Source organism: Botrytis byssoidea (genome assembly GCF_014898295.1).
Source record: "Botrytis byssoidea strain MUCL 94 chromosome Unknown BBYS_028, whole genome shotgun sequence".
Lineage (NCBI taxonomy): Eukaryota > Fungi > Ascomycota > Leotiomycetes > Helotiales > Sclerotiniaceae > Botrytis > Botrytis byssoidea.
This window is the reverse complement of record NW_024065869.1, coordinates 118,041-145,365: the sequence shown is the minus strand read 5'-3', so window position 1 is coordinate 145,365 and position 27,325 is coordinate 118,041. Positions and strand designations below refer to the sequence as shown.

Sequence of the window (27,325 nt, the reverse complement as noted above, 5' to 3'; positions counted from 1 at the left end):
TCGTGGCCGAAAAGATCCAGAAAACGATATACCACTCAGTTGGTTGACTCACCAATCGGCCTTCGTGATGTTGTTGCGATCTTCTGGTAGTTGGATATGTCCCGGAAGATTGAGTATTTGATTGAACCCGCGATTCGCTGTGTTATCGTGTTATTATAATCAATAATCGTGGTAAGGGTTTGAAAGATCTGTTTTCAAAATGCAAGTGCGAGGTGAGTTATTGCTGGACACCTTTCCACGCTGTTCTAGGCTCTAGGTAGTTCCAATGGTTGTTGGCTTCATACTTCACACTTAGATGAAAATAAACAATTTATCATGAACTCTCAACTACACATACAAATCGTCTCCGAAGACCCGTGAAAAATGTATTTGGGAGTGATTGTTTTTTGTCTAGTGCCTAACGATATGTATCCCATTCATTCACCCTCTCACTCAAACAACTACAAACTCTTTCTACAAAGAGGCAATCACTTACTCATTGATTATCACTATTCGAAATTATCATCACCTAATTCGAAAATACGTAAAGGAAGAAAGATTGGGTCGCAAACTTCTTCTTCCCTCCCCTTCCCGTCTGGTACTGTCCCGAGGCCGGTAGGAATGATTGGCTTAGCCGCTGAACCTAGAATAAAAATATGGAGATTTGGATTTCTTTCAACTAGCTGTAAATCATTAGCAAGTAGAACAATAATTCTAAGAGTTGAAATATTCAATACATCTCAAGTGAAGTTGTTTTCGTATACTGATAATCAGGGTTAAAATCATTCAAATACCTTACAAAGCATTCAAATCTCACCTCAAAATCCATTCATGGGTTAATAAGGCAATTGTCCGTTACCGTTACCGTTACCGGCCTCGGTACTGGCCGCCAGCGATCTTCGGATACCTAATTATCGTCAATGTCGAACTACCTTCACCTCTTTGCAAAATGTGCGTCGTCTTCTAGTATTCTAGTTACATACATGGCAAAAGGTTACTACTAGGCTCATGATGAACGACGCCTATTTACATTGTAACCGACATTCATATCTCGAATTATATGTTACATAGATTTTCTAAGTCGATTTTGTGGATTGGAGTTCTTGCTGTGACAAAAATATGTGTTTGACAACACCCCCTCACGTATAGACAAAGGTTGCGTTTGCTTTCCTTCCTTTTCCCCCTATCTCAGATCTGCAATTTCGATTTTACATCGATCTCATCTGTAGATTTCAATGACAATGATAAAATTCCCGTCGTCGTTTCAACCTACAGGGAAATACTTGGAAGAGAACAAAGTAGTTTCTAGCAACAATGTTCCCTACATTCGAGAAGACACTGATGTCTTTTCTAATCCCCAGTACGAGCATGAACCTAGGCACCCTTTTGCAGAGATAGACGCTGGCAATCACGCAGATGGCTCAGTTGAAGAACTTGCGAGGATATGAAGATAATTTACGATTCCCTCGCGGAAAATTTCGCATATCCCTTGATGAAGTTTTGGATATAGCTCACAAGTGAGTACATGAATCGACGGGACACTTCCTAACTTTCGATATTTTTAGTAAATTGATTCTTTGATTATTTGACATCATAATTTACATTTTGACTTATCTTGTTTCTAGTTAATGATAGTGTTAAGTGCTAAAATAAACGAATCGATATATCAAAAAATACTCACAAATCTATATTTGCACTGTCCATCAGTCCATAAATTCACTGATGGCCGGACCGCATGAGTAATCTACAGCCACGACGCTTTCTCTTACGCCCAAAATCAGAGGTTTATATCGAGAGACGCAGTCCCATTCTATTTCTCTAAGAGAAGAGTAATCTGAATAACATCACTGCGGTAGTAATCAAGAGAACGCTGGACAGTGTAGGCAATAGTATACTATAGTGAAACTATGGCGTATATTAGTATATTAATATTGCAGTTAGTATATATATAAAGGAGATTATATTATTCTTATATATATTTATATATTTAAAGAATACTAGCAATATATTGAAATATTAGAATTCAATATAAAATATATATTCCTATTCAAATTAGACTAGAAATAAGGGATTCCCATTTAGTTTGAAATAAGGAATGGAAACTTATTATTTAATACAAATAGAAATATATATTTTATATTGAATTCCAGTATTTCAGTATATTGCTAACAGTATTGAATAACTAGATGATATTGAATATTTTCAGTGGTATTGAATTCTGTACTATATATATATGTATTTCGAAAAAATTCGATACATACCACTAAACTAACCCGTATACGGAATACGGGAAATACTATTGCCTACACTGACGTTGGAAACGAGATTGAAAAATACATGACAGACAAACAGTCTTGGAATCTTCCGGCATATCAAATCTAGATTCGTAACCCTTCTGGGACCTGAACTGTGGCTACAGATGATCTTTCGAAACTTTCACGATAACTTGCACCTTTCAGGTAGAAGAATTGATGAGATGTTGACTACGGTTGTTCCTTCAGAAGATAGAGGTACCATTGACTCTCGTCGGTGAGTTTACATACTGCTGTTCTGGATATGAATGATACATTCACTATTTCTTTTGCATTCTCGCATGCCCATCGAGTACTTCTACAGTATTGGATATCATTTCAGTATCCGCATATCATGAAACGACGATTCAAATCAAGCGCAGTATTCCCGAATGAAGTTTGCTTTACAGAAAAACTCGGATTGGAATTCTTTGTTTCTTCTCATGAGTTAGTATAATTGATCCCATCACTTTTCTCGATGCCATTTTCGGAATGAGCCACTAGCATCACACAGTTCTCGGATATCTCAATCTCTAGCACTTCAATATCATGGGGATGATTCCTCATGCTTAGATATACTCTTCATCGCAATTCACCCCAGCATACCAAAGAGCTTTTTATTTGACCTCTGCTCCGATGTTATCATTTACTTCCACACTTCTACATTTCATTTCTGGTACATAGTGCCTAGAATCTTGTAGCACGGCCATGTAAGTTTTTTTTTGGATCTAACATTAAGCTTCTCATAAACCAGCCACCTATTGTAACCAGAGATTTCTGATTCCGAATTCGTCTTCGCAGAAAAAGCTGTTCTAAGGGTTGAATTTCTCCGGTCTATCGACAATGTTCAGGATATGATACTATCTAGAACTATTCAAGCATTCTCGAATAGTTCAAGGTTTCAAACCCACATCTTTCACTGCTCTCAGCACTACAATCTCTCGTTCTTCTTTATCCCACTTCCGTTCATTATATAGATACCTATATATCACTAATTACATATCAAACCCTGCATCTACCATCAAAGCCAAGATGGAATATCCCCAATATTTACTCTGTATTCCGAACAAAAATCGAAACTCCACATATATCAACGATACTCTAGACTGTCGCACGAAACAAATACAGCTTGAAATCTTACCCAAGGAACTTAATGAATAGATCATCTAGCAGTCGACCAAGTACAAACACATACAAAAGAAGTACTTTTATTTCATTTTTTTCTAATCTCTACTCGCAAAACATAAATCCAGAATTCAAGAACTCTGCGCAGCTTCTGGATAGATACAATAATTACCACCATAAAGCAAACGAAGCGAGCACTATACGAGATCCTAATAATTCATCTAATTCAACACAGAAGACGATCTCAACGGACCCTGACTTACAATAAAGCGGTTGTATAATTGCATCAAAGATAACAGGATATAATATATTGAGAATTATCTGGATACACAGAGTTATATTTCGATAGTCTGATGGCCATTATAGTATTCTTTCATATAGCTATATATAAGCATATTAACTAATATATCCGTATAGTATACTTTCGTATATCTACTCTAGATAAAAAAAAATATGTTTTATTCCCACTTTCTAGTTTCTAGATATCATACTACACTACTAATAATACCTTGTGATTACAACTCCAAACTCCAGGCTTCTTTAAAGGAGATTGATAAGAGGAAACGAAAGTAGGTAAGTAAGGCAAGAGTGATATTCTCATCTCCCATCTCCCATCTCCATCCTTCTATACCTATACCAATCAACCCCTCGCTTATTTTCTTATTTTCCCATCTACATCTACAATCTACCCACCTACCTACCTACCTATCTACCTAAATAATCATATATATTTATACATATACATAAATACTACACTCTCATTATAACCTTATAATATAATGATATATCCACATAGGTATGCTTAGATACTTATTATCCACCTAAAAGAGTATTTCAATTTCTCCTTCCTATCATATCATTCATTCCCAAAACATTCATAGTACAATGGTATATACCACCACTATCTCTCACGCCATACACCAAGAGTCAACATCATTCAGAACAATACCTCACCTCACACACACATCACTTTCCTACCAAGTCCTCACAATTCAAGCACTAAAAATTGCACCATTTATAAAGCTCCTCAAACAGTTTACTATTTAACTCTCACACAAACTTTCCAATTCCCTCCCTCCATGTTTGTTTCCCACCCCGCGAATTGTCATGTTACGAATTGCTATGAATTCCAACTAACATTTTCAATCTCGAAAACGCCTTAACCTGGTATTCCACATGAATCCAGCTCAATAATTACCATATTCCAATTGCCCCTGAGCCTTTGGATTTGTTCCTATTCACAAATGAACGTATAACAAATGAACTTTGCGTTGGCGCTGATTATACAGCCACCAAACACAACCAGCTCAGGAGCCAAAATTCTACCCTATCCCCTCAAAAAAAAAGTCAGGCAGATGCCGCACGAATGTATATTGGCGCAAGCGCATCAAATCATAATTTCCCCTCATCAAAAAACACCGTCCAACGCCTTTCCATGAAAGTTTACCCCCGTTCCCAATGTTACATGCAGTAAGCATCCATTGAAGCTTCCCAATTTTTGATGAGACGCATATCGAGTATGTTTGTATAAAAAAAAAAAAAAAAAAAAAAAAAAAAAAAAAAAAGTTTTATACAATAGGCCGTGAATCTTTCCCTATCAATATCTATCCGTGTTCGGGGGTGCTTGCGTTTGTGATCCCCATAATGCGTTATGAACATGGCTCGGTGGCTCATTTGGGTGTATAGGTCTTCTTGAGTTGGCCCATTGTTCTGATGGCGCTGCACTTCGTTCACGTGCTTCTTGATCAGCGCGATCTCGTGCAGCCTTTTCTGCCGCTCGCTGAGCTCGTTTTTGCTCGAGAAACCTTTCTGGTTCTGATAATTGTCGTACACTGTATGGTGATACCGGTCGCGTAACATATGGTGTTTGTGCTACTTGAGTCAAGTATGGTTCTGGTTCTCCTGTTACTGCAATTCCAATAGGATTCTCCTGCCTCCGTATTGAGCCGGGACTCGGATTGTTCGTCATCAGGCGATCCGGGTTGTTGTATCGCGCACCATTCGCGGTGATATCTAATCCTTCCGAGTTATAACGTTGAGCTGCTGGAATATAGCCTGAATGGTTTAGGTTTGTCGGGTTAGGTTGTGCGTGATCAATAAGACCAACTCCTTCCTCACCTTCCATAGCTCCCTTGTTACTACCGAAGGTATTCTGTCTATACTCGTTGGCAATCGGCAAACCATCATCCCGTCCCTTGTATGATGTATCTGGTTCTGAGTGTGTAGATTGAAGAGACATGTCGTTATCATTATTGTACGAGGCCGGCTTGTAGGAAGGATCGGTCTCTCGATGCTTGACACCTACGAACAACCAACGCATACTTCGAGCAAATGCCTTGACGAGATCCCATGGGTTCATAGCGTCAGCGAAAGCCATAATTCCGAGAGGACCACCTTGCTTAGGACCAATCGGCTCTAAACCACCATCGGGTGAACTTGGGTATTTAACCGGTGCCGCATCTGAAGCATACGGCCTCCAAGGGAATGCAAACAAATGCAAAACCGAGAAGATGGCCATTTCGATACAGAGTAACATGTTGGGGATACCAATCTTCAGATCGGGATACGCTAAATATTTGGTTGGCGTAACAATACCAATGGTAGACGACATTAGAATACTAATGGCAAAGCTTTGCCAGAAGGATAGAAAGATGACTGCTTTAATGGCAACAACTTTAAGGAAAGGTTTATGTGGAGCAAGATCAGTACGGAGTTGAATGTAGAATTGAATCAAACAAAACATCGCAATTGTTACTGCGGCACCTTCAATGACTAGAATCTAGAAAATCGAAAAGTTAGCGGGATTTTCACAGTAAAGAAATTGGACATTACCCAAATATGAGCAAATACTGGAGAGTCCGAAGAATCACAATATTTGCCAAAGTATTCAGTGACCACAGCTAAAATGGTCATGGTCACTCTAATAAAACAGTATTGATAGACACCAGCCCATACAATGTTGAACCATGTCAAACCACTTCTTGGTGTTCTCCAAGGACCCTTATCACGACCACAACACTTCCACATCCAAGTTACCGGCCAAACCCATGGCTTCGGAACTGCGGTTCGAAAGTAAATCTTTTGATTGTGAAGATCTGGAGCAATATAATGACATAGAAGGGCAAAGAAAGAGGCGATGGCGAATGCTTCGTAGCACTCTGATATCACACTATAATATATCTCATGCCAATATTGCCAAAAACTAAGGAAGGACGCCACCGAATAAATCGGAACCATGAAAAGGATGCGGATGATGCTACCGACGGTTAGTATATATGCATAGAGTGCATGGCTGAAAACACATACTGTCGTTGCTCATAGGGCTTTGTATAATGCAGTGCATGCATCCACATGAGATACAGTGAGAGAAGGATGGCGATCAGGGCCGTCGCCGCGGAAATAACTATACCCAATTCATGGAATGTGAGGTTTCCTACCAACACTTCTTCCGACCTCCCAACTACCATCATCATCAGTGTTTTTTCCTCATTATTTGGTAAAGGGAATTCATACTTCGCATATCATCCAGCGTCACGTTGCATGTTGTGTTGATGAACATCACTGCGGTTGTTGTCGATCGACTGTGGCACAGCTCGACAACTCGAGCACCGTCGTCGCCAGCGTAGGTTTTGTTTTTACGTCCCGTCGAATTCTAAATTTCTCCAATAATCCTCATGTATCTCTTTCCTTCTCAGTTCTTGTAATGTGTAGTCGTCCTGATGATTGGAAAGGTGCGTAAATATGTAGTCGTCTTGCTAATGGGAGAGGGTATGTAAATTCGGTGATGAATCACAGCGGATAGAAAGTAAGGAAATGGCGACTGTGGTTGACAGGATCCAACAACAGGTAAATCTATCGGCCAATTTTGTAGACCGGCGTGTACAAGGGCGGGTATCTTAATGAAAGGGAATTGATTTGTTCTAAATCTTAATGGTGACTGTATCGCTCGCTCCAATGGGTATCAAAATCAATCGAATCGCTTTTTCTTGACCAAGGTTGAAGGTTGATGGATGGATGGATGGATGTGCGAAGTTGCGACAATTTGTGTATAGTTGGATTTGCCTAAAGAGAAAGCGGAAATCTAGGTAGCAGACCAGTGCATGAAGTTGAAGTTTTGAAAGAGTCGAAAATGGTCTAGGGCACCAGGGGGAGGGAAGAAGGATTCGAGGAAGAGTGGAAATAGGAAAGTAGGAAATGGCAAGGTGAACAAGAGAGAGTGAATGAGTGAGGGAGGGAAGTAAGAAACGAAAAGGTTTAAAAGACAGGGAATATAAAGTTTCAAGGGCAAAGATAGTGTGCAGTGCAGTGCAGTGCAGCAAGTGCGGATCCTTGAACTGCGGCGGCGTTGTAAATAGTAAGTATGAAGTAAGAAAAGGCGTAGAAGGTTGGGGGGGGAGGGGGTTGTTGGAGGACTGTTGGTGGTTTGTGATGTGATGGATGCACCAATGAACTTGTTAGGGAGAGAAGTCAGAAGAGAAAGAAAGAGAGACGATGATATTATGATAATACCTGGTAAAAGTCGGTACTGTGTGTGTGTGAGGAAGAGGGTCACAGCTTGGTCAGATGGAAGTTGTAGGGAAGTTGTAGGGAAATAATAATATAACGGTTAATAATATTAAGTAGTAAAAGAGGCTGTGCAGGTGTGCAATATCGCCATTCGATACCATACCATACCATACCATACCATACCATACCATATTATCCATAACATAACATCTCTCATCCAAAACATCCATCATCCATATCATATCATATCATATCATATCATCCTTCCATACCATACCATACCTACCTAGTCATGATCAAAAGTATCTTGGGAGAAAGTTGGGTAGCTGGACCTTATTTTACCCACAATATCTATATAACATATACACACCACCACCAAAGGAAAAGGCTATGTTCTTCTGATTATCCATTCACCAAATTAATGTCTTTCATCCTCCATCGGATATTTCGATCAAATGTAAAAGTCCAACGGGAGAAAGGAAAACTTCAAATCAGCCTTCTCATCCGGAAGTATTACCATTAACTCCGCTCGATGTGCTTTGGACCCTGGGACGGTGGACAGCTAGGTGAACGGTAAACGGATGATGTTACAGAAAAGCTGACTGACTGACTGACTGACGACTTTTTTTTTAATCTTTGGAGATTTTGCCAAGAAAGACTCATTTTAATATACAGGTACCAGCCAGTACCGGTATTCGTATTAGTCATCCCCATCATCTCAATCAAATGCTCAAAAGGTCCAAAGGTCACCCACCCACCTACCCAAGATTGTCCGTTAACCGTTTCATCCAGCCAAAGAAGAAACTTCATCATGCGAAATGTCTCTGAAATTGATTAATCATTCACCAGCGATGTACGAATCATCTAACTAACTATCTATCTATCTATCTAGCTACTTTACTAACTTGGTTAATTCATCATCAACAAAATAAAGTCTATCTCTTTTCATCTGGAGCTACAACCCTAGGGTTCCATCATGGGTAAATGATATACCGAGAACGATAGAGGATATAGTTATACAAAGTAGCATCGATATGTATGAGGAAAAGGACTCATCACAACTGACATAGTACAGACAGTACTGTGTAGTGTTACAAACAATGGGACAGACAGGTGAATGGTGAGTTACAGGTGAATTACCCAACACGGTAATTACTTCGTAATCCTACAGCGCCAAACACAGCCTGGGCCTTGCCTCGCTCGTGCCCATGCTCTCTCTCTTTGGTATCTGTCTCGTCTGTCTCGTCTGTCTCGTCTGTCTCGTCTGTCTCGTCCCATATCGCTATACACATACGAAGGATACGTGAGAATGGAGTCACATAGCGAGTGCCCTTACAATCGTGCGAGCTGGTGATGAAATGATAAAATCATAGCTCCCTACCTAGTACGCAGCTATGTCTATCATGATAAAACATGATCAGCAATCGCAACGCAATCTCTCACCACACTACTCTTTTATCGAGACTACTACTAACTATCTCTGCTGCACTTACCTACTTACATAATACACATATAATACACACACATAATACACACACATAATACACACACATAATACACACACGATTATTTCTTTCCTTCCAACGGCAACACTCCGTACTTACAAATTTCTACACCTCGAATCTCAATATCAAATCTCAATATCAAATCTCATTAAGATACTTCGCACATAACATCCCATGAAACAACACCGCAAAGGGGCTCGGAAGTACCTCGTCCACACAAAAAGTATGGACCATGTGGGATCGGATCCTATTCTTAGAAATCCCAAGAGCTTACCAACCGATGTGATATTACGATGAGCCTCCTTATGTGGAGAGGAAGTTTGCATTTTCTAGACCCAACTTCAACTATATACCCGTCACCTACCTACACAGCCTTTCTTCCATATATCAATCATTCTCAACTACCTACACTACACTACACTACACTACACTACGATACGATACGAGTTGATACGAGATGATATATATAGCCATCTACCTCTGTCAATTAATCAATTAATCATCCACTCCCTCGCATTACCTTACTAGGATTGGGAAAGTCCACAGAATACGAAGATCATGATTTAAATTCAATCCATCACAGTATCAGTCAGTATGTATTGCGTCAATGAAGTACGACTCACTGCACACGCATAATTTTCACAAGTGTGAAAATACATCTATCTTCCATATCATCAACCGACAACATCTTCAATTCGATCCTCGTCATCCTCTCAAGTGGAACGGATAATCGTCCCGTGAAACAAAGAGTCTTGACCTTCATTCATTCATGCAATGCAAACTTCTCTCTTCAAACACGTGGAAATCATCACGTGTGTTTCATTTATATTTACATGGGTTATTGGTCTTCTCGACTCCAATCGCATCTATGAAGATTCAAAGATGTAAAGCAGTATACCTACCCACCTACCCACCTTTTCCAATCAAACCATGTTTGAATATCACGGCGAGGAAATATTCCGTTTTCCTTTTCTTTCAATTGTGGGTTGAGTTGAGTAAATCGTGATGGATTCGATTTCTTCCACACCTTCATATACATTCTCCCGCATCCCAGATTCCAAGATGGATTCTCGCCATTGTTAAGGTTAATGAAGATCTTCAATTCTAGAATGTTAATATCCAAACTCTACACGTTCCTGATCACATCATTTTAGTAAGCCTCTCTTTCCAACAATTTCTCGCATGTAAAACATACCGTCTGCAAGCACAGACTTCGGTACTTACTTTCTAGACACCAAGCTCAATATATGTATCACGAATCGTTACGTGGGAACAAATAATTTGATTTCAATGCCTGTATTACAAATACTGAATTGCAAGATGAGAAGTGTACGTATCGGTGCGATCAGACTTAGCTTTGGAAGAGTATATTGATTTGAATACCTACCTACCTAAAAATTTCATCATGTTGGTTTATCTTCACCGATCTATTGTCAGAGTAATACTTTTGGAGAATCAGTTTCTAGATTAGATTCGTACATCTTTCTTTGCAATACCATGCTGTAAACAAGCGGAGAGTATTGATATATCAAATGCTACAATAACAGGTACTTAAGATTCATCAATCAAAATGTATAATCGTATCCTTATCCACCGGTTTCGATCGAATTTTATATAAAGAAATTGATATCCTTCTCGAGTTGGTATACTATATACATTATTTAGCTCTCTACTGAGTTACGCATATATCTTCGAGTTGTGAATATTCTCCAGTTGCGAGTCACTGCATTGATGAACACTTTGGAAATGGATGATGTGATATTGATTTGTTTGTTGGTTGATTCATCGATTCATGTATTTATTTACATATTTGTATATTTCTATCCACATGATTGATTTGATTTCGATATAAATCCCAATATTGACATGACAGTGCAGGAAAGTTCGCAATAGGTATCTTACTACTTACCTCTCTATATATCTGGCTACGTAGCTAGCTAGTAGATATCTAGGTATAAATAACAAGATAGCAATCCATTCCAAAGATGAACATTATAGAGGTACTTCTTCTACTTGTTCTCTTGTAGAATGTGATGGATGATTCTAAGTAAGAAGAAGGTTTGTATTTTGATGGTTGGTGTTGTTGTTGTTGTTATTTGTAGAGGGGGGTTCTTGAGTTTTTGAATGTTGATAAATGGAATGGAATGGAAAATGGATGCGAGTGCTGATAAATAGTAAATGTGCAAATGAATACAATTGTAAGTTAGTTGGTTAGTATATGAGTAACTGTTTGCATCATATATATAATATGATATAATATATCCAAGAACTCGAGCTCCAAACAAACAAACAAACAAACAAACAAACAGACTTAAACCCCATCTACCACTCCCAAAATCAATGTGCAAATCTCAGCTTGTATTGATTGATATATAGGTAGGTATTGAAAGATAAATTTCTCAATGCCGAGATGAGATGGGATATCTTTATTATGGTTGATTATGGTGATTAGGTATGGTTTATTTTTATTTTTTGATGTCGATTTTTCTTATCTCTTTCTTCTTCTTCTTATTTTTCTTCTCTTTCTCATCCTCCCCTTTTTATCCTTTTGATCCTCCCTATTCTTATTCTCCTTTAATATTTGCCCTCCTTTTTATTCTCATTCTTCTCTCCTTCTACATCTATATCTATATCACTCCTAAATCCATAGTGTAGCGCTTTCTCAGTTGATGGTCTATTTTTCTTTGCTGTTTTGTTATTGGATGGTTGGATATATCATATTATGTGTGTGGAGGAGTTGCGAGTTTAGTTGTGAGTTTATCATGGATTTATTATGGATGGATGGGGATGGGAGGGGTATGGGATTGGGAAGGAGAGATCGGAGGATCAGGATAAGGAATGGAAGAAGAGGTTTGAGGAGAATCGATGAGTTTATAAATGTAAGTGGAATATTTGGATTAACGAGTTTTTCAGGGGGAAGGGGAAAACGAGGGGGGAGGGTGAAGAAGGAGAAGAGAAAGAAAAGGGTGAAAGAGAGGGGGAAGGAAGGGGAGTGGAGACTGCGGTATCGTTATTGAGGATGAGGGCGAGTAGGTGATGTGCTGGGGGTTGGGTTAGGGGCTGGATTAGCTTAATGTAGGTTCCTAGATTTTGCTCTTAGATTAGCTGGGGATGATGGGAATAGGGATGGAAATGGGAATGAAGATCAGAATAAGCGATCGAAATCGAGAAAGAGAATTTGGGGGGCTATGATATGGATGAGTTGAGTGAGTTGAGTGAGTGGGGGAGGAAGTAAGTAGGTGAGGAGGTAAGTAGGTGATTGAGTGGGTTATGATGAGTTATGATGAATCTTGGTTCGGCTAGGTTGATTCGGTTAGAGAGGAGAGGTAATCGGAGGATAGCTTGATTATTGGATGAATCGATTGATTGATAGGTTATATTGATCGGGGGGGAGGGGATTAATAGATAGGTTGATAAATTAGTTCGACTAATGCATTGATGAGTTTCGCGGCTGGGGCTAGCTTGAAGTTGGGGGGTTTTCATGGATTCATGGGGGCTTGTAGTGTATGTGTTTGTATATATGATATATGTGTGTATGAATGCTAATATATATGTATATCGATATATACTATCTAGTCTATCTATACTAGTAATAGTTAGAATAATATTCTATGAAGAGAGCTACGCCTCGCATCAAAGGGATAGAAATCTTTGGTCTGACCTGGGTTGTAGCTCCGTTCATGTCATTTATGTCATTCGGGTTTAGAAATAAATAACCATATATGTATGTATGTATGTATGTATGTATGTATGTGAATGTGTATATTTTGGCGTATATAGGTTGTAGATATTGATTGAATTTTTGCGTGGATTTTGAGAAATGAGAAAATGGTAAGAGTTATGGCCCTGGTTTATCGCACACTTAGCGAAAACACACCAAAAACCCTCATTTTTTCAACTTTTTAATTATATATTATTTTGATATATAAATAGATTGAATTATTGAAATTAATACAAATAATAGAAAATCAATAAAATGATTCAAAAAAATAAATAAAATATTTTTGATAATTTTTTATAGAAAGTTATAGGTTTTTAAAATTAGAATTTCTAAAAAATTAAGAAAAAGTGCTTTTTTTGTATAGAAAAAGTATTATATATTAAAGATTTTGAAAATTTCTAATTTTAAATGCTTATAACTTTATTCAAAAAATTATTAAAAATTATTTACTCATTTTTTAGGAAATTAATAATAACTAATATTTATATAATCAATTTTCAAATTATATCTTTGATTTATTAAAGAATTAAAAAAAAAATTAATTTATATAGGAAAACAACATTTTTGCAGGGATTTTATCACGAAATAGGGTGGTGTGCGATAAGCCGGGGCCACAACTCTTATTATGAAGAATAAAGTACGCTGAGATATCTATTTCTTTTCATGACTCTCATATTACTCATCTTACTACAACTAGTCTAGATTTACTCTTGTGATCTTGGATTTTATAAAGACAAGAAGCTATACTTCGAACTTAAAATGTGTATTATTTGAAGCTAGAATCTATGATATTTGGAACTGGAAAGATTTAATATCTGAAATTCAATCAATAATATAAAGCTAGAATCTAGGGTTCGAAAGTAAATCTATGACTAGAAGCTTAATCTTATAATTGAAAGCTAGAATATAATAAGATAGACTAGAATCTAGGTAGTACAATGATAGATGTAGGTCAATATCAGTATCGTGAAAGTAAATAAATTTGCTTTTATTAACGTAAAAGTAGGTAGTATACTGATTCATAGTAATACACGAATACATGGAGGAAGCAGTTATATCTGAAACATCGGCATATCTACTAACCTTCTTAGATATAACGTAGTTTATCAGCATATAAGTCATATCAGCATATGAGCCACTTCATTTTATATACAAAATTCGTCTATATATAATCGTGCACTTTCTTTATCAGCCAATAGTATTCTTTAAAAATCTATTATATAAAACCTGATTTTTCAAATATTTCAAAAATTTAATTTCTTTTTCAAAATTCCAATTTGTATTAAAGTTATCAAAAAAAAAGAGATTTTGTAACACAAAGTGTGACAATTTTGAACTAAAATAAATTATTAAAAAAAAACCTAAATATTATAAATATTACATTTTTATTATAATTTTTTTATGATTTTTTCTTTTAAAAATAATGACTAATTATTTTAATATAAATATTAAAAAAACCTTGATTTTAGTATATTTTCGAAGTGGCCCACATGCTGATATGGCTCATATGCTGATAAATTACGTTAGTGTATTCTTATAACGATAACAAATACACTGTATTATATGTGCTTTCTGAGTAGTATTAAGGAAGATCTAAACGATCCGCGTTTGTTTTGGATGTGTTCCCTTGCAGGGATATCAGAATTTGTAAAGTTAGCTGGCAAACTTCTTTCCTATGAACTTAATCGTTGACTGAAATTCGAACAATTGTTCGAGAGTAGATAGTGAATAGTTTGTGATCTGGCATTTTCTGTTTGAGGTGATGTAGGTTATGTAGCGAAGTTAAGATATTGGCAGGGCAGAGTACTATCACCATGGTATTGTTCCTGGGATTTGATGGCTGACTGGTCAGTACGTTGGTGGAGGAACAAACCATCGGCTGTCTTGTCCCCGCAGTCACTAGAGAAGAAAAAAACAGGTTAATGATGACGGGTGAGGCCTATGTAGTAGTCTGCCTCTGACAGATAAATGAGTAATAAAATAGGATTCTCGCTCTTTAAATCGCATAGTTGTACGAAATAGAGAGCGAAGAACAGATGAGGTACGTATTATTTTCAGATTTTCCTTAATGTATTCGAAGTGTACGCTTGGGAGGTATTTGGGTTTCACCAAAGTAGGCTTCTCCGAAAATAATGCCCTGAACGTAACAGCAACCCACAAAGTCGTAGTCGTACACATTTTCTCGTTCCTGTCTTTTGACGAGGAACGGAAAATTGCCACCGTCAAATACCCGTACCTCATCCCCAGGCTCAGTATCCAGATGACCCAGTCCCATCATGCCACCTTTTGTCACAAAAAACTTCTGGTTTTGCACCTGCGCGCGCATAATTTTCTCGTCTAGCCATTGGTCATCTCTGGTTCCATCCCGAACAAAGTCGGCCACCTGACGCAAGTCATCCGCGTTGGGCCGTCTTCTGAACCCCTGTTGATCATCTCGCATGGCATCGCCGATGACGAGCCTGTGGAAAGCCTCGTCGCTGAAGTTACCCGGTCGGTCACGGCTGCGTACGAGATCCATCCAATCCCGAAGCATCTGAGAGATAACCACATCGGATATAGTTTCGAAGTATCCATTAGTTAGCCTGACGGGGGCCAAGACATCCATGGTGTCTATCATGATGCCCGTCAAGCCTAGCACATTAAAAGGGTGGTTTGGGTCCGCTGTTGCATGTATGAGGGCTTGCTTGTCTAAACGGTTTTCTTCACAGGCATTATAGATCTGTTTATCGCCCCAACGCCGATAATACGAGTCGACGCCATACTCCACAGAGTCATTCATATCGGTCGCCCAGTTCGGTATATTACTAGTCCGCTTGCCCCGCTCGACACGTGGGTCAAGTTCTAGCAGTGCTAGGCTGTTCTCGTCGAGGATTATGTCAATAGTAAAGGCAGTGTATAGTTCTGCTACGCTCGTGTCGTAGCTGCATTTGTCAGTGTTGGGCATCTCGACATTGGGATGCCACAGTCCGCGGAGGCCAAATAATTTGTCATGTGGCACAGTTGCTTGGCGGCCCCGCCATTGGATGGCAGCATCGAACGCAGAATCTCTCCATACATGTGCATTCTGGATCCAGATCATGACGGCATACTGGACTTTTGTATAGTCTAAAAGTGGCCAGGTCTCAAATATGCTGTGTTGATAGAGCAGTGGCCGTAGCAGCAACAACTTGTACATGTGGAGGAAATAAAGAGCATCAACAACACAGCCCCACGGGATCTGCAGAGGACCCCAGTGGAATATTATCTCGCTCGGGAGGATGGCCTCCTGTACCGTCCATATGCGTTTCCACCATGGGTTCTTAGCGACGCCAGCGGATGCCAAGGCCCGGAGATATCCTTTTAACGTGGGAGTGTCTGCAGACGAGATGGAAGTTGGGATGGGCGCTTTTTCGTTCTTATCTGAGAGAAAAAGAATCAGGTCCAGAGCAGCCTTGGCATCTGCCACCGAGAATTCCGGGTCAATCTCCCCCAACCAGGCTAGACAGCGATTACACTGCGAGTAAACATTATACATCAAGTGGACCTGTGATAGTCTTTCCTCGTTGTCATCTTGGTTGACACAGAGCTGGTCAATCCACACCGACCGCTTCCTATCTGGTAGCCGGAGATGGCGGAGAGCAGCTTGCAAGTTGGTAGTAATAGATCGAGGGTTGCCGGCCACTTCGATATCTACTGTTTCATTTGATTCGCCCCAGCAGTAGGATACGGCCTCGTATTGCGGCTTGTTCGAAAGAGCCACAACGGTGATTTCGCAGCAGATGGGTAATGTATAGTCAGTGCCGCCGTGAGAAAGAATGTCAAGGATACGAATTTGATCTCCTGAAAGCCGGCTCCACATCTTGGACATGCATAATTAGCTTAAAGGAACAGCTGCTAGTGATTTTGAAAGAAGCGTGAAGATACGGAGGCGAAAGGAATCTGAATCGATGCTAAGTTGGCGGCCGCAAACGGCATTAAAAGGGGGTTGAGCTGGCAGAGCTTTATAAGATTGGGCCGACAATATTTGTAAATAACCCTTCTGTCTAACGAAATGGATGTTGAGCTTTACCCCGCAGATTATGGCGTAGCATCAGGATGCTAATGGAGCAATGGGTTGCCGAGTACAGAACGCCACATTGTTACTTGTATCTCAAGAAGTACCTAGAGAAAGATTTCTTGAATAGTCATCATTCTTGCGACTGTCTGATCATTTCGTTCGTCCTATCACTCAGAAGTCTGGGCCCTACTTCTGATGCAACCAGGGGTACTCCGAATTCGCACCAGCAAAATGCTTAGATATATGCCGGTTTGACAACTATGATACTTCAATAGCAAGTTGTCAAGTCGGACCTGGGTGTGATAGGATGAAAGGAAGTGGTTACGTGTGCTCACTTGTGTGATCCAGATGTGGTAATTTCTCCCGGGGTGAGAAGGGCATCGGCCTTTGAACCTTGTGCTTACCTTTAACATCGAAGGAGTATTTGATTTAATTCACTGCGAAAAGTGTGATGAATCATATCCTCGTTCCATCGCCTTACGAGAATTCTAATTCATGAGTGAGTTCAAGATCCGAATCATTTAATACAAAATTTGAGGTACTCACGACTTTTTCGATATATATTGGGAGACTACGACCCCGCATTCGACCGTTCATTTGATGATTCACCAATAGGTGCAAAGGATGGGTTCCTCTCTTCAATAAAAGGCACATATATGCAGCAAATCCCATTGTTAACGAAGTGCTCGCTTTAAAAAAAAAAGTATAACGGCGTCGTTGGTGAGATGACGTCTTTGTGCTGATTTTGGTGTTCTGAGATTTCTTAGATCGAATTTAGCTGGAGGAGGTTGGGGTAGTTTTTCCGAAGGAGCTTGGATGCTATCATGTTATTTACAAAGTTTGAAAGATGACCTCGGGAAGCATCGTAACTTTGATGTACCTCAGACTTCTTATGGCATTACATAATTGTCGGACAACCTAGCAGCGATTATGTTCGTAATCGTTCTAGCATGCATATTTATGTTGCTATCAACGTCGTCTGTATGTCTGTCTGTGTTGCTTCAACTACAAACTCCGGTCAAAAAGCAGCGGCAATGACAATCATCAATCTCATCCCTCTTCTCGGAAGTCCTCGACTAGATTCGGTTATGGAAATCTTTGGTCTTGCTATTAAGAAACATTCTGAAGCTCATAATTGATTGGTCTGATACTATTTTCGCAAGCTTCACTGCATACACATAATTACTATAAACAAGACTATAGCCTTCCAAGAGTACTTAAAAAAAAGAACTGAGGGTTCTAAAGCGGCTTTGGTCGAACAATTGATGGAATTGGATTCTACTAGCGTAGAGTATCTTGAAGATAAAGCCAAGTCTATGAATGCTATTCAAAAACCTCGGTCACGGTTAAGAATGATGAATGAGAAAAGAGTCAGTGAGAAAGCTGGTGATGCCTTAGTACTTGAGGAAGTTGAATATAACTTTTCTGATTTGAAGTATACTAGGAACATTTAGTTTTGTATCCTATTCATATTTAGTCTTGCAATGGTCATCAGATATGATCATAACCTACCTTCGAGTACTTATATAGAATCGAAGTATCGTGTTCTCTAAAGGTGTGTTTTTAGATGTAAGAATCATGATTTTTGGATACCAATCGAGTACTTATTTATACAATATGGTTTACTACATAGCAAGCATAGTTTGATAAAAATAGTGGGATTGAAATTATTGAATTGGATATCACCATGTTTGTAAATGCGCCAGGAGAAGTGATAAGAAAGGGACAGATAATTTACAGCTGGTTTCTTGTGGATTTCGTAGCGGAATCGACTCTTTGCATAGTCAATCGATATTGGTAAGGGTGTGGAGATTTGTAATAGAGGAGCCTTGAGAAGGTGGCTTCGTTCCAATGGATCTTGGTTAGTGGTGTGGTGTGTTTCGAGTGTATTGAGTGGTGGGAGGTATGGGGAGAGGGGAAGAAGGGGTTATCTTTTTGTTTTACGTCAGAAGCTTGATTTGCTGGCGTAGTAGAGCTTTACGGTACAGATTTCTTTTCTGAGTTTTCCCCTATTCGTTGCTAGAGGGGAAAACTTGATTACAATGTGGAATGTGAATTAAGAACGGAATGAAGAGAAGGGATGAAGTGGCATGGACGTGGATACACATTCCTCTCCTCGATCCATGAGGCGATTAAACTTTCGTTCAAGACTCTCTCCCTTTCATTCTTGCTATTCATTGATCGATATTCAACGTCTTATCAATACTCAGACGAACCCTTCATACAGAGTCGTAAATCCACGATTAAACCATAATCAAAAGCGAAAGCAAATTCGATTTTACTAAAATACAATCCTCTCAAAATCAGTCTCGCAATCATGTATCTCTTTCCTTCAACCATCACTGCCATCCTCGCTTTCTCAACTCTAGTCTTCGCAATCGAAGGATCGCTTTCTGTATGTTTCCATCCCTCAATATCCCCCCTCTCCCTCTCCCATTTAATCCCTCCTTCCATCACACTTAATCCCTCTCCCTTCCAAGTAAACACTCACTAACACACCTCCACCCAGAAACGCAAAATTTGCATCGCCAAAGGTGACGTCTGTCACAAAACGGGCGAGCCATGCTGTGATGGATTCAAATGTGCGCTTGCGCATGGGGGAAAGGCGGACGTGGGGTATTGTACTGAGAATGGACTTTTGTTGCAGGATTACTATCAGGCGGGTTTGCCTTGAAGAATTGAGAGATTTGTGGAGGGGAAGGGGAAATGGCGATGAGGTTTGTTGAGTGGTTCGGGAGAGGTGTTAGGCGGGCTTGGTGGGGAGAAGAGGGGCTCGTGATGGAGGTGATGATCCGGCATGGTATGTAGGAGTGTCGATGTTGTGGTTTATAATTTATGGTCCATGATGTGGTTTTATTATATTTTTTGTGTTAGGTTTGGATTGGGTTTGTGGGTATTGAGGGGCTTTTTGTTGGCGGTAAAGGGTTAGGGAAGTTAGTCCACGTTGCAAATTTCATATCAATTATGTCAAGCGAACAATATAAAAACACAAATTGGTTGTCATGAATGAATTATATTAAGGTGTACTTACACGGATATTAACTAATAGTCAAAGGGGCTCATATATATAAGAAATGGAAATGGAGAGAAGGGGATGTTAGAAGGGGGCCTGAAGGAAAGGAGATGAAATTATGATTGATCTGGCATCCAGTGCTTACCAAGAATCCTTCGAGAATGAATTAGTGGCATTTCTGTGATCACTTCTCACTAGAGGTCTCCCTTTCCGAATCTTCTCAACAGATCTTCCAACCGTTTCTCCTCTTTTCTGTCTTCCCGACGTTTCTTCTCTTCTTGCTCGAGTCTTCTCTCCTCCATCTTGAGGTCTGCCTCCTCTTGCCTACGTCGCTCTTCAAGATTTCTCCTGTGCTCTCTCTCTTGTTCTTCCTTGCGGTTCTCGTCCTCTATTTCTTTACGTAGCTTACGCTCTTCTTTTGCCCGTTCGTCTTTCTCGGCAAAGACCCTTATACCGTAGTAATAAGCTTGTGCTGGGCACCCGAGAGCCATGAGGACTTCAACTATAGAAAATTCATCGACTGTCTTGTGGAGATTTTCTTTGCAGAATTTTCTCAACACCTCTTCGTCTACGGTACTTGCAAAATGGACTAAGGATCTGCAGACAGTTATCCAGTGATAAACTTCTTCGTCATCGAAGGTTGACTTATGCTGTCTGAATTCGATTGTCTTCTTCACCTTTTCTGCGCCTGTTCCGAGGTTGCAAATTGAATATGTGAGTCTCTTGTAAAAGCGATCTTCCCCAATCTCGGGACTTGATAGGCGTTCCACAATATCATCTATTGTGTCTAATTCCAGGATACTGTCTATGATGAAATCCTCGTCGAATGCCCGCACATTTTCTTCTCTTCCCGTTTCTAGTATCTTAGCTCGATAATCTCGTGCTACTTGCGCAAGAAGGCTATGTGTTCTTACCGGTTTTGAGAACGCCCTCTGTGTCATGTAATGAGGGGGGTGAATAACTGCGATTTGATTTTCAAAAGTGTAAACGAAAGCCATAAATTTTCTAACTGTGCGAGCATTAAATCCTTTCTGCCCGTTACCGATATGAACATGAATGTCTGCACTCAAATCGCAATTAGTCCTATAAATTGAATCAATGCATTGAAGCACATCTCTTACCTTTTGCTTGTTTTCTTCGTTGTAGACGTATGCTGGACTTTGGATTTCAATTGGCCACCAGAAATACCCAGGTAAATTAGGATTAGGATCCAAACCATGGTTAATGGTAGCATCTTTAGAGATTACCCAGTACTTCAAATCTTCAATGCTAGAGTTTTCGGGTTCTTCCTCGTCACGTTGGGCCACGGCTGGAAATCCATTTTCAGTAAGAAGTTTTGCTATGTCTGTCTGTAAAGCAACTAACTGTGCGTTGAATTTGTCTAGTGTTTCTTCAAATAGTACCTCATTCTCCTCGATTACATCGAGAGATCCCAAGTACGGAAGAAACAGACCTTTAGGGTAGTTCTCGGGCCTTGTGATACCGTGTACGCGACGAGGATCAATAGGCTCTGGATCAAGAAATTGATCGGGCACCGATTTCACAACGAATTCAAGCTCAAAGCCAAACGTCGCCATAATGGGGCTTGTCGGTAGAAGAATACTTTCGTCTGACATTTCTGATTTAAATTAGAATGTGGGCTAATAACTGTCTCTCGAAAACTTCTTCTGTGGTCAGTAACACAATGCCCTTGTTATATAACAATAATGAGTTCTTTGTACGAAGTGGAAGCCCCTCCAACGTTGTTGTCTCTCTATTGTTTCTGAACAACGATCAAGTACCGAAAGAAAATTGATAGGCATTGATTAATCTTTGTACCGATCGTAAATCTTTCTTTGTGCTTCTGAATGTTCAATGCTCAAGACACAAGGGCTGATCAGGGATTGCTCAGTAGGATGGAATCACGTCGCAATCGTGTTCTTGCAAAAGACTTGGTCGCTTGTATCCTACTTCTAGTATAAAATTTCAGGTATAATTCTGATGGTAATGATGGAAGAGGATGATTTATCAGGACTTCCTGGTAGCGTTCGTCCTGTTGTCAGCCCGTTTTAAGTCGTGTGTTCAGCTGATCGAATATATGTCGGTACTGTTCTTAGGCAAAGAGACTGACAATTCTATCATAATAGTATAGGGAACGGCCTAGGTCCACTGGTGGTCCAAAGATGAGGGTTGTCCAGTATTCGATTTGAGCCCAGATGTAGTCCATTGGTATTGAGTTGTCAAGGAGGACTCTCATAGTCCGGCTCATAGTTCAGTCTTAATCCTCAGTCTTGACGAGTCTTGAGCCATCGTCAAGACTATTTCTTAGAGGAAAGGGTTGATTAGATTTAGTGATCCATTGCAAGTGTGTGATCACGCAACTTAGAAAGTACAATCTCAAAATTTTACCACCGCCAAAACAAGGCCGCACAGGGCTGTGAAGATTGGAATCGATGGCTCATTTCCCTGTTCCGCCATTTTCCAAAAGGCCAAGGCATATTTTGAGATTCGTGATTTCCCTAAGCATTAGGTGGTGATGTCTGATTTTGTGGCTTTCTACATGCAAGACGTGCCACAAGCTCGAGGTGGTGACACTGGTCTAATCCTACACGTGATCATCATGTTCCATTCTATCAATAACAGGGGTAGAACAGAGGTAACACGAAGTACACTATCGTTGTGAGTTTAATACAGCAACATCACAAGAAGTAAAAATGGGTTGTGATCTTTTCAACCATGTTTTCAAGTCATGTAACACGTCTTTTAAAGTGTTTAACGTAAGGGGAAGTTCTACAGTGCAGTGTCCTTACATATGTGTTAATCACACACTCGGCGTCTTATCAGCTTACTGGGGCTGAAAATGACTACCTGGCCACCGAGCAGCTTCCCAAGCATCACAAGTGAGAAGTGCAACAGATTCCTCCTCGAACAAGAAACATGGCACGTCGTCCTCCTGAAGATGATTATTTACACGAGCGTCTTCGTGGACCTCGCCGTGCAGAAACATTACCTGTCCGGTTTGATGAGAACCCCACACAAATACCGGAAATTGGTGTTTACCGCAGACGCGGTGGGGAACAAGGCCATGTTGCTGAACCAAGTTCCTCACGCGGTATCATAGATGATGAAACTGAATATCACGATTTCTTTAATGATCAGCGGACAACCAGACCGCCCAGTCGCTTTGTTTCTCCGAGTCCACCACCACCTGGCATTACTAGAAGTCGTCACAGGAGTCCGTCTACAGCATCTGTCAATCATCGCAGAGACCAGGCGACATCTTATTACAGTTCGGCGCCTCCTCCTGTATTCTTTCATGAAGGAGCTGATGACGAAATTTACCTGAAAAGAGCGACTGCAAGAGAACAACCTTACTCTACTCGTACCAGGTCTAGGGAAAGACGTCACTCCAGATCCAGATCTCCCACCCGGTTTCGATACAATGGGTCTCGAAGTTCAAGTCATGAAAGAGTGCCCAACTTAAGTAGCTATGGTGGCAGATATGGAATCCACGAAACTAAGACTGCCGAAACCTATATCGAGTTATTCGACCCCGAGTCTGAGGCATATTCTTTCAGGCTTTCCCGCCATAGTAAAAATGCGCTGGAGTCAGAATTGGCAGATGACTTGAATTCAGTAACTTCTGAGAAGGGAGTACCATCGCTCCCGGTTCAGAAACATAAATCATTGATAATACAGCGTCCTAAAATTGATAAGATAATACAATGCCATTATACCGGCGATGGAATTATGGGGGGAATGCATTCTGTCGATTTTAGGATAGCCACTGGGCAAGCTGGATCTACTGTAAAATTGCCTTCGCCTCTTTTTACTTGGGTGTGAGTGCCTTAATGCATGTTTTAAGATTAGTACTGATGTTCCAAGTCAATTCGAAGATTCAACAATGGATTTTGACAGCTTCCATGTAAGTCTCTTGGCAAGTGCAAAGGTAAATCGTTATATGACTAATGGTTTTTTTCAGAGTAGCATATTGAATCTTGATGGACTAAAAGAAGGTGAAAGACTTGGTATTTCTAGAATACTAGACCTCGTGAGAAGAAGATATCATAAAACATTGCAGGTCTCCAGCCGCACTAAAGTAGGGCATATAGTTCCAAGGCTTCTACAAGAGTCGCTCCGCGATGAAATTCCATCCACGACATTTAAACCAAGGAAACTTACGTGGCTTTGTCTACCGTACTTTTCTCTGCAAAAATACACTTCTTCGATTCTAAAGTCTTCATCTCACCCCCCAAGGACACTCTTACAAACACGGCAATCTATGACACCGAAGGAGCGTGACTTGAAGCAAGCAGTATGTCACCTACCAGATACACCCGCAGGGTCTTGCTTTCATATCGGCCAGGCTTGGTTTCTCATCCTAGACGACTGTAAATAGAGCCAGTTTCATTCTTTTCGAGATGTTTAAGACTGATTAGACTTCTAGTTTCCATAATATCATGTGCTGGATTATCCACAGCACAAATGACCAAAGACTCCATTTCAATGTCTCCATTCCGAAGTGACACCCCTAATTATCCGATGCATACGCTTCTGGTGTCAGACTCGGGCTCTACATTATGGTCATTCCCCATTGGAGAATGCACGACATGGATTGTGAGCTTATTCTATTACATTTTGAAGCTCGCTCGTCTGATAGCTAATACCATCTTAGGACTTTGTAAAACATTTCTTCGAGATTTGGCCACTTAGATTTGAATTTGCGTATGATGGTCACGCAATCGCACCAAAGGATTGGCCGAGGATTTTCAAACGAGCCAAAAGCTCAAAAGTTTGCCTTAATTTTCGATTAAGGTAAGGTCTCTTGAGATATAACGTATTCGGTCATTGTTAACACACTTCAGCTCAAAGCCTAAAAGGCCCCCAGCTGGAGTTCTGATAGTACCGAGTGATTTTATCGGAGGATTTGGGAAAGGAAGCCAACCCCCCGAAAAGGATGGCGCCTCTCACCAACCGGATTTGAAAATATCAAAAGAAGATGACAATACGAAAGTCTCGGATTCTAAATCTGGCGACGCTTCGTATGCAGCAGAAATGAACTATTCTGATGAGCTCCACGTTTTCAACTGGATGAACACACAAATTGACAAATCAATCATTGCAAATGTCACCAAAAATTCTGCAGCCCGTAAAGTTGCGATTATCAATGAAACTTCACTACATGATGATCTGCAGGAAATCAATAATTTTCTTTTGCAGAAAACTAACATTAAAGAAAGATTTGCATATAAAGCTAGCCCAAGGCATACAAGAGAACAGTTTTATGATATTTTGTTTGAAGTTGAAAGCAAGATTCAGACTGACCAATCGCTTCAGGCAACATACGAATTACAAGTAGAACTTGCCAATGCTGCAGAAATTCTATTTAGGTTCTTTCTATCACCACAGGATTTTGGTCCTACCACTGAAGAGTTTTGGGGTCCATTATATGAGATAACTGTGGTGAGTTGGCCATTTTTCAACTGACTCTAGCCTAAGCTAATTGATAGGCATTGCTTCCGTATGGTCTGATCCAAACAGAAGAATCTCTAGAGAATGATGATCTAAAGTCTGTGCCGCAAAGGTTTTCTGATAGAGCTTGGATCGTAGATACGAGAGACGTCAAACAAATTATTGAATGGATGGCGCTCATTGGAAAGCGCATAGAAATTTTCAAAGAACTTCTGTCTGAAGTTCCAACTCTTGAGCGCTGCGAAATCGGTATCTCTGAAAAATTACCTCGAGCATGGTTACATGTACTTATGGCTCTCGCTTTTACAAAGGATATGGCGTCTTCCTGGTACACACACATGAGCTTATGTCTAGATCTCATGAATGAAGGCATGAAGGAAACTCTCCAGTCACTATCAAAATACCAGCTTTCGGAATATGCTGTTTTTGCACCCTTCGATCTGGCTTCTCTCATAACCTTTCAGCTTTCGCAAGATTTGACGGGCTCTTGTCCAGACATCTGTACGACGTATATTGACTACATGATATCCCTGGTAAGTGTTCCGACATAAGTAGCACTTCAGAAATCTAACAAGCTACCAGGAATCTGATATCGACGCCGATCCAATCAATAGGGAGCATCAAGGTAGAATCACTGACCTGAAGCAAGAAATTTCAGTCATTCTAGAAACCCTAGAAACTCAAAGAGAAGTCATACAAAACGCTTTGCACGCTCAATCGAGGTCAAATTTCCAGAGTGCCAGATTGAATCGAGTTGTTCCTGAACATAAATATGGGTATAAACTACCGACATTTGTTGAACCTCGTACTGGCAATTACCGAAATCACGAGCGATCAGTTTATCATGGCGACAACTACGGAGATTTGGAAGTCATGACTACAGTTCCTGCAATTAATCAGTCAGCTCGCGACAATACCCGTGGAGTACAAGGTCTCCTCTTTCGAGAAAGTCTCGCACTTATTGATGAGCGTATCGAAGTATTTCGTGATATTAACGGTCGCGCTATGTACCTCGAGGATTGGGTAATAATTTCCCTTGCATTTACGAGTTCCTGTAATATCACAGGCAACTACTAATGTGATGGCTTAGAATCTGCGAAGTATCGATACAAATAAAGATAGACAAGAAACTGCCGTCTATGCATTCACAATCGTAACGATCATCTTCCTGCCATTAAGCACTGTCGCTTCCATTCTTGGCATGAACACCAACGATGTGCGCAATATGGAAGTCACGCAATGGGTATTCTGGGTGATTGCTATTCCTATTACGATAATCATCATAGTTTTGGTGTTAATATGGTCCGACGAGTGGTACAATTTCTGGGCTGGGTTCAAAAATCTATGGGGAAGGAAAACAAAGCCGAGGCGCGTACGTTTACCAGACGAATACCCTAGGCAAGAGAAGAAATCCGGATTCGCTTTTGCCCCTACAGCAAGAGCAAGTGGGATTTATTCCGGGCACTATCCCCCACCACCGGGACCTTTCCTGAGACCGAGAAAATCGCGTACGATGTTTGACGACGTACCTTTACCGTATTGACGAGTTGTTATATGAGTTTGCAAATCGATTATGCGTTTTATATATCCTCCTCTTTGATCTATCATTTCATCGTGTTCGCTACTCTTTACCCTCATCAGGGTTTCCAAGACTTCAGAATGCAATCCAACTTGAGAGTTCCTAGGTCTCAAAATATT

At 40.2% G+C, this 27,325-nt stretch overlaps 5 protein-coding genes across 5 annotated transcripts; 2 read left to right on the top strand and 3 right to left on the bottom strand.

The window, feature by feature from the left end:
* Window positions 1–4,992: 4,992 nt before the first annotated feature.
* EAE97_010475 (uncharacterized protein) lies at window positions 4,993–6,954 on the bottom strand (the record flags this gene model as incomplete). The annotated part of the gene is made up of 4 exons (XM_038880990.1): window positions 4,993–6,174; window positions 6,228–6,651; window positions 6,702–6,855; window positions 6,909–6,954. The coding sequence occupies 4 exons, from the start codon at window positions 6,952–6,954 to the stop codon at window positions 4,993–4,995; spliced, it is 1,806 nt and encodes a 601-aa protein (XP_038728108.1).
* An 8,238-nt stretch (window positions 6,955–15,192) lies between these two features.
* EAE97_010474 (uncharacterized protein) lies at window positions 15,193–16,965 on the bottom strand (the record flags this gene model as incomplete). The annotated part of the gene is made up of 1 exon (XM_038880989.1): window positions 15,193–16,965. The coding sequence occupies one exon, from the start codon at window positions 16,963–16,965 to the stop codon at window positions 15,193–15,195; it is 1,773 nt and encodes a 590-aa protein (XP_038728107.1).
* A 1,307-nt stretch (window positions 16,966–18,272) lies between these two features.
* On the top strand, window positions 18,273–20,077 carry EAE97_010473 (uncharacterized protein). The gene is made up of 2 exons (XM_038880988.1): window positions 18,273–19,558; window positions 19,673–20,077. The coding sequence occupies exons 1-2, from the start codon at window positions 19,481–19,483 to the stop codon at window positions 19,835–19,837; spliced, it is 243 nt and encodes an 80-aa protein (XP_038728106.1). The 5' UTR covers window positions 18,273–19,480; the 3' UTR covers window positions 19,838–20,077.
* A 293-nt stretch (window positions 20,078–20,370) lies between these two features.
* On the bottom strand, window positions 20,371–21,792 carry EAE97_010472 (uncharacterized protein; the record flags this gene model as incomplete). The annotated part of the gene is made up of 1 exon (XM_038880987.1): window positions 20,371–21,792. The coding sequence occupies one exon, from the start codon at window positions 21,790–21,792 to the stop codon at window positions 20,371–20,373; it is 1,422 nt and encodes a 473-aa protein (XP_038728105.1).
* Window positions 21,793–22,847: 1,055 nt separating this feature from the next.
* On the top strand, window positions 22,848–27,207 carry EAE97_010471 (uncharacterized protein). Its single transcript, XM_038880986.1, has 9 exons — window positions 22,848–23,994; window positions 24,041–24,080; window positions 24,138–24,546; window positions 24,603–24,772; window positions 24,831–24,970; window positions 25,021–25,618; window positions 25,666–26,160; window positions 26,210–26,650; window positions 26,718–27,207. The coding sequence occupies exons 1-9, from the start codon at window positions 23,093–23,095 to the stop codon at window positions 27,168–27,170; spliced, it is 3,648 nt and encodes a 1,215-aa protein (XP_038728104.1). The 5' UTR covers window positions 22,848–23,092; the 3' UTR covers window positions 27,171–27,207.
* Window positions 27,208–27,325: the final 118 nt, after the last annotated feature.

Coding starts and splice junctions, on each gene's coding strand:
- EAE97_010473 (XM_038880988.1), top strand. CDS start 19,481: ATGTATCTCTTTCCTTCAACCATCACTGCCATCCTCGCTTTCTCAACT. Junction 19,559..19,672: donor CAATCGAAGGATCGCTTTCT/GTATGTTTCCAT, acceptor ACCTCCACCCAG/AAACGCAAAATTTGCATCGC.
- EAE97_010471 (XM_038880986.1), top strand. CDS start 23,093: ATGGCACGTCGTCCTCCTGAAGATGATTATTTACACGAGCGTCTTCGT. Junction 24,081..24,137: donor TGGATTTTGACAGCTTCCAT/GTAAGTCTCTTG, acceptor GGTTTTTTTCAG/AGTAGCATATTGAATCTTGA. Junction 26,651..26,717: donor CTATGTACCTCGAGGATTGG/GTAATAATTTCC, acceptor GTGATGGCTTAG/AATCTGCGAAGTATCGATAC.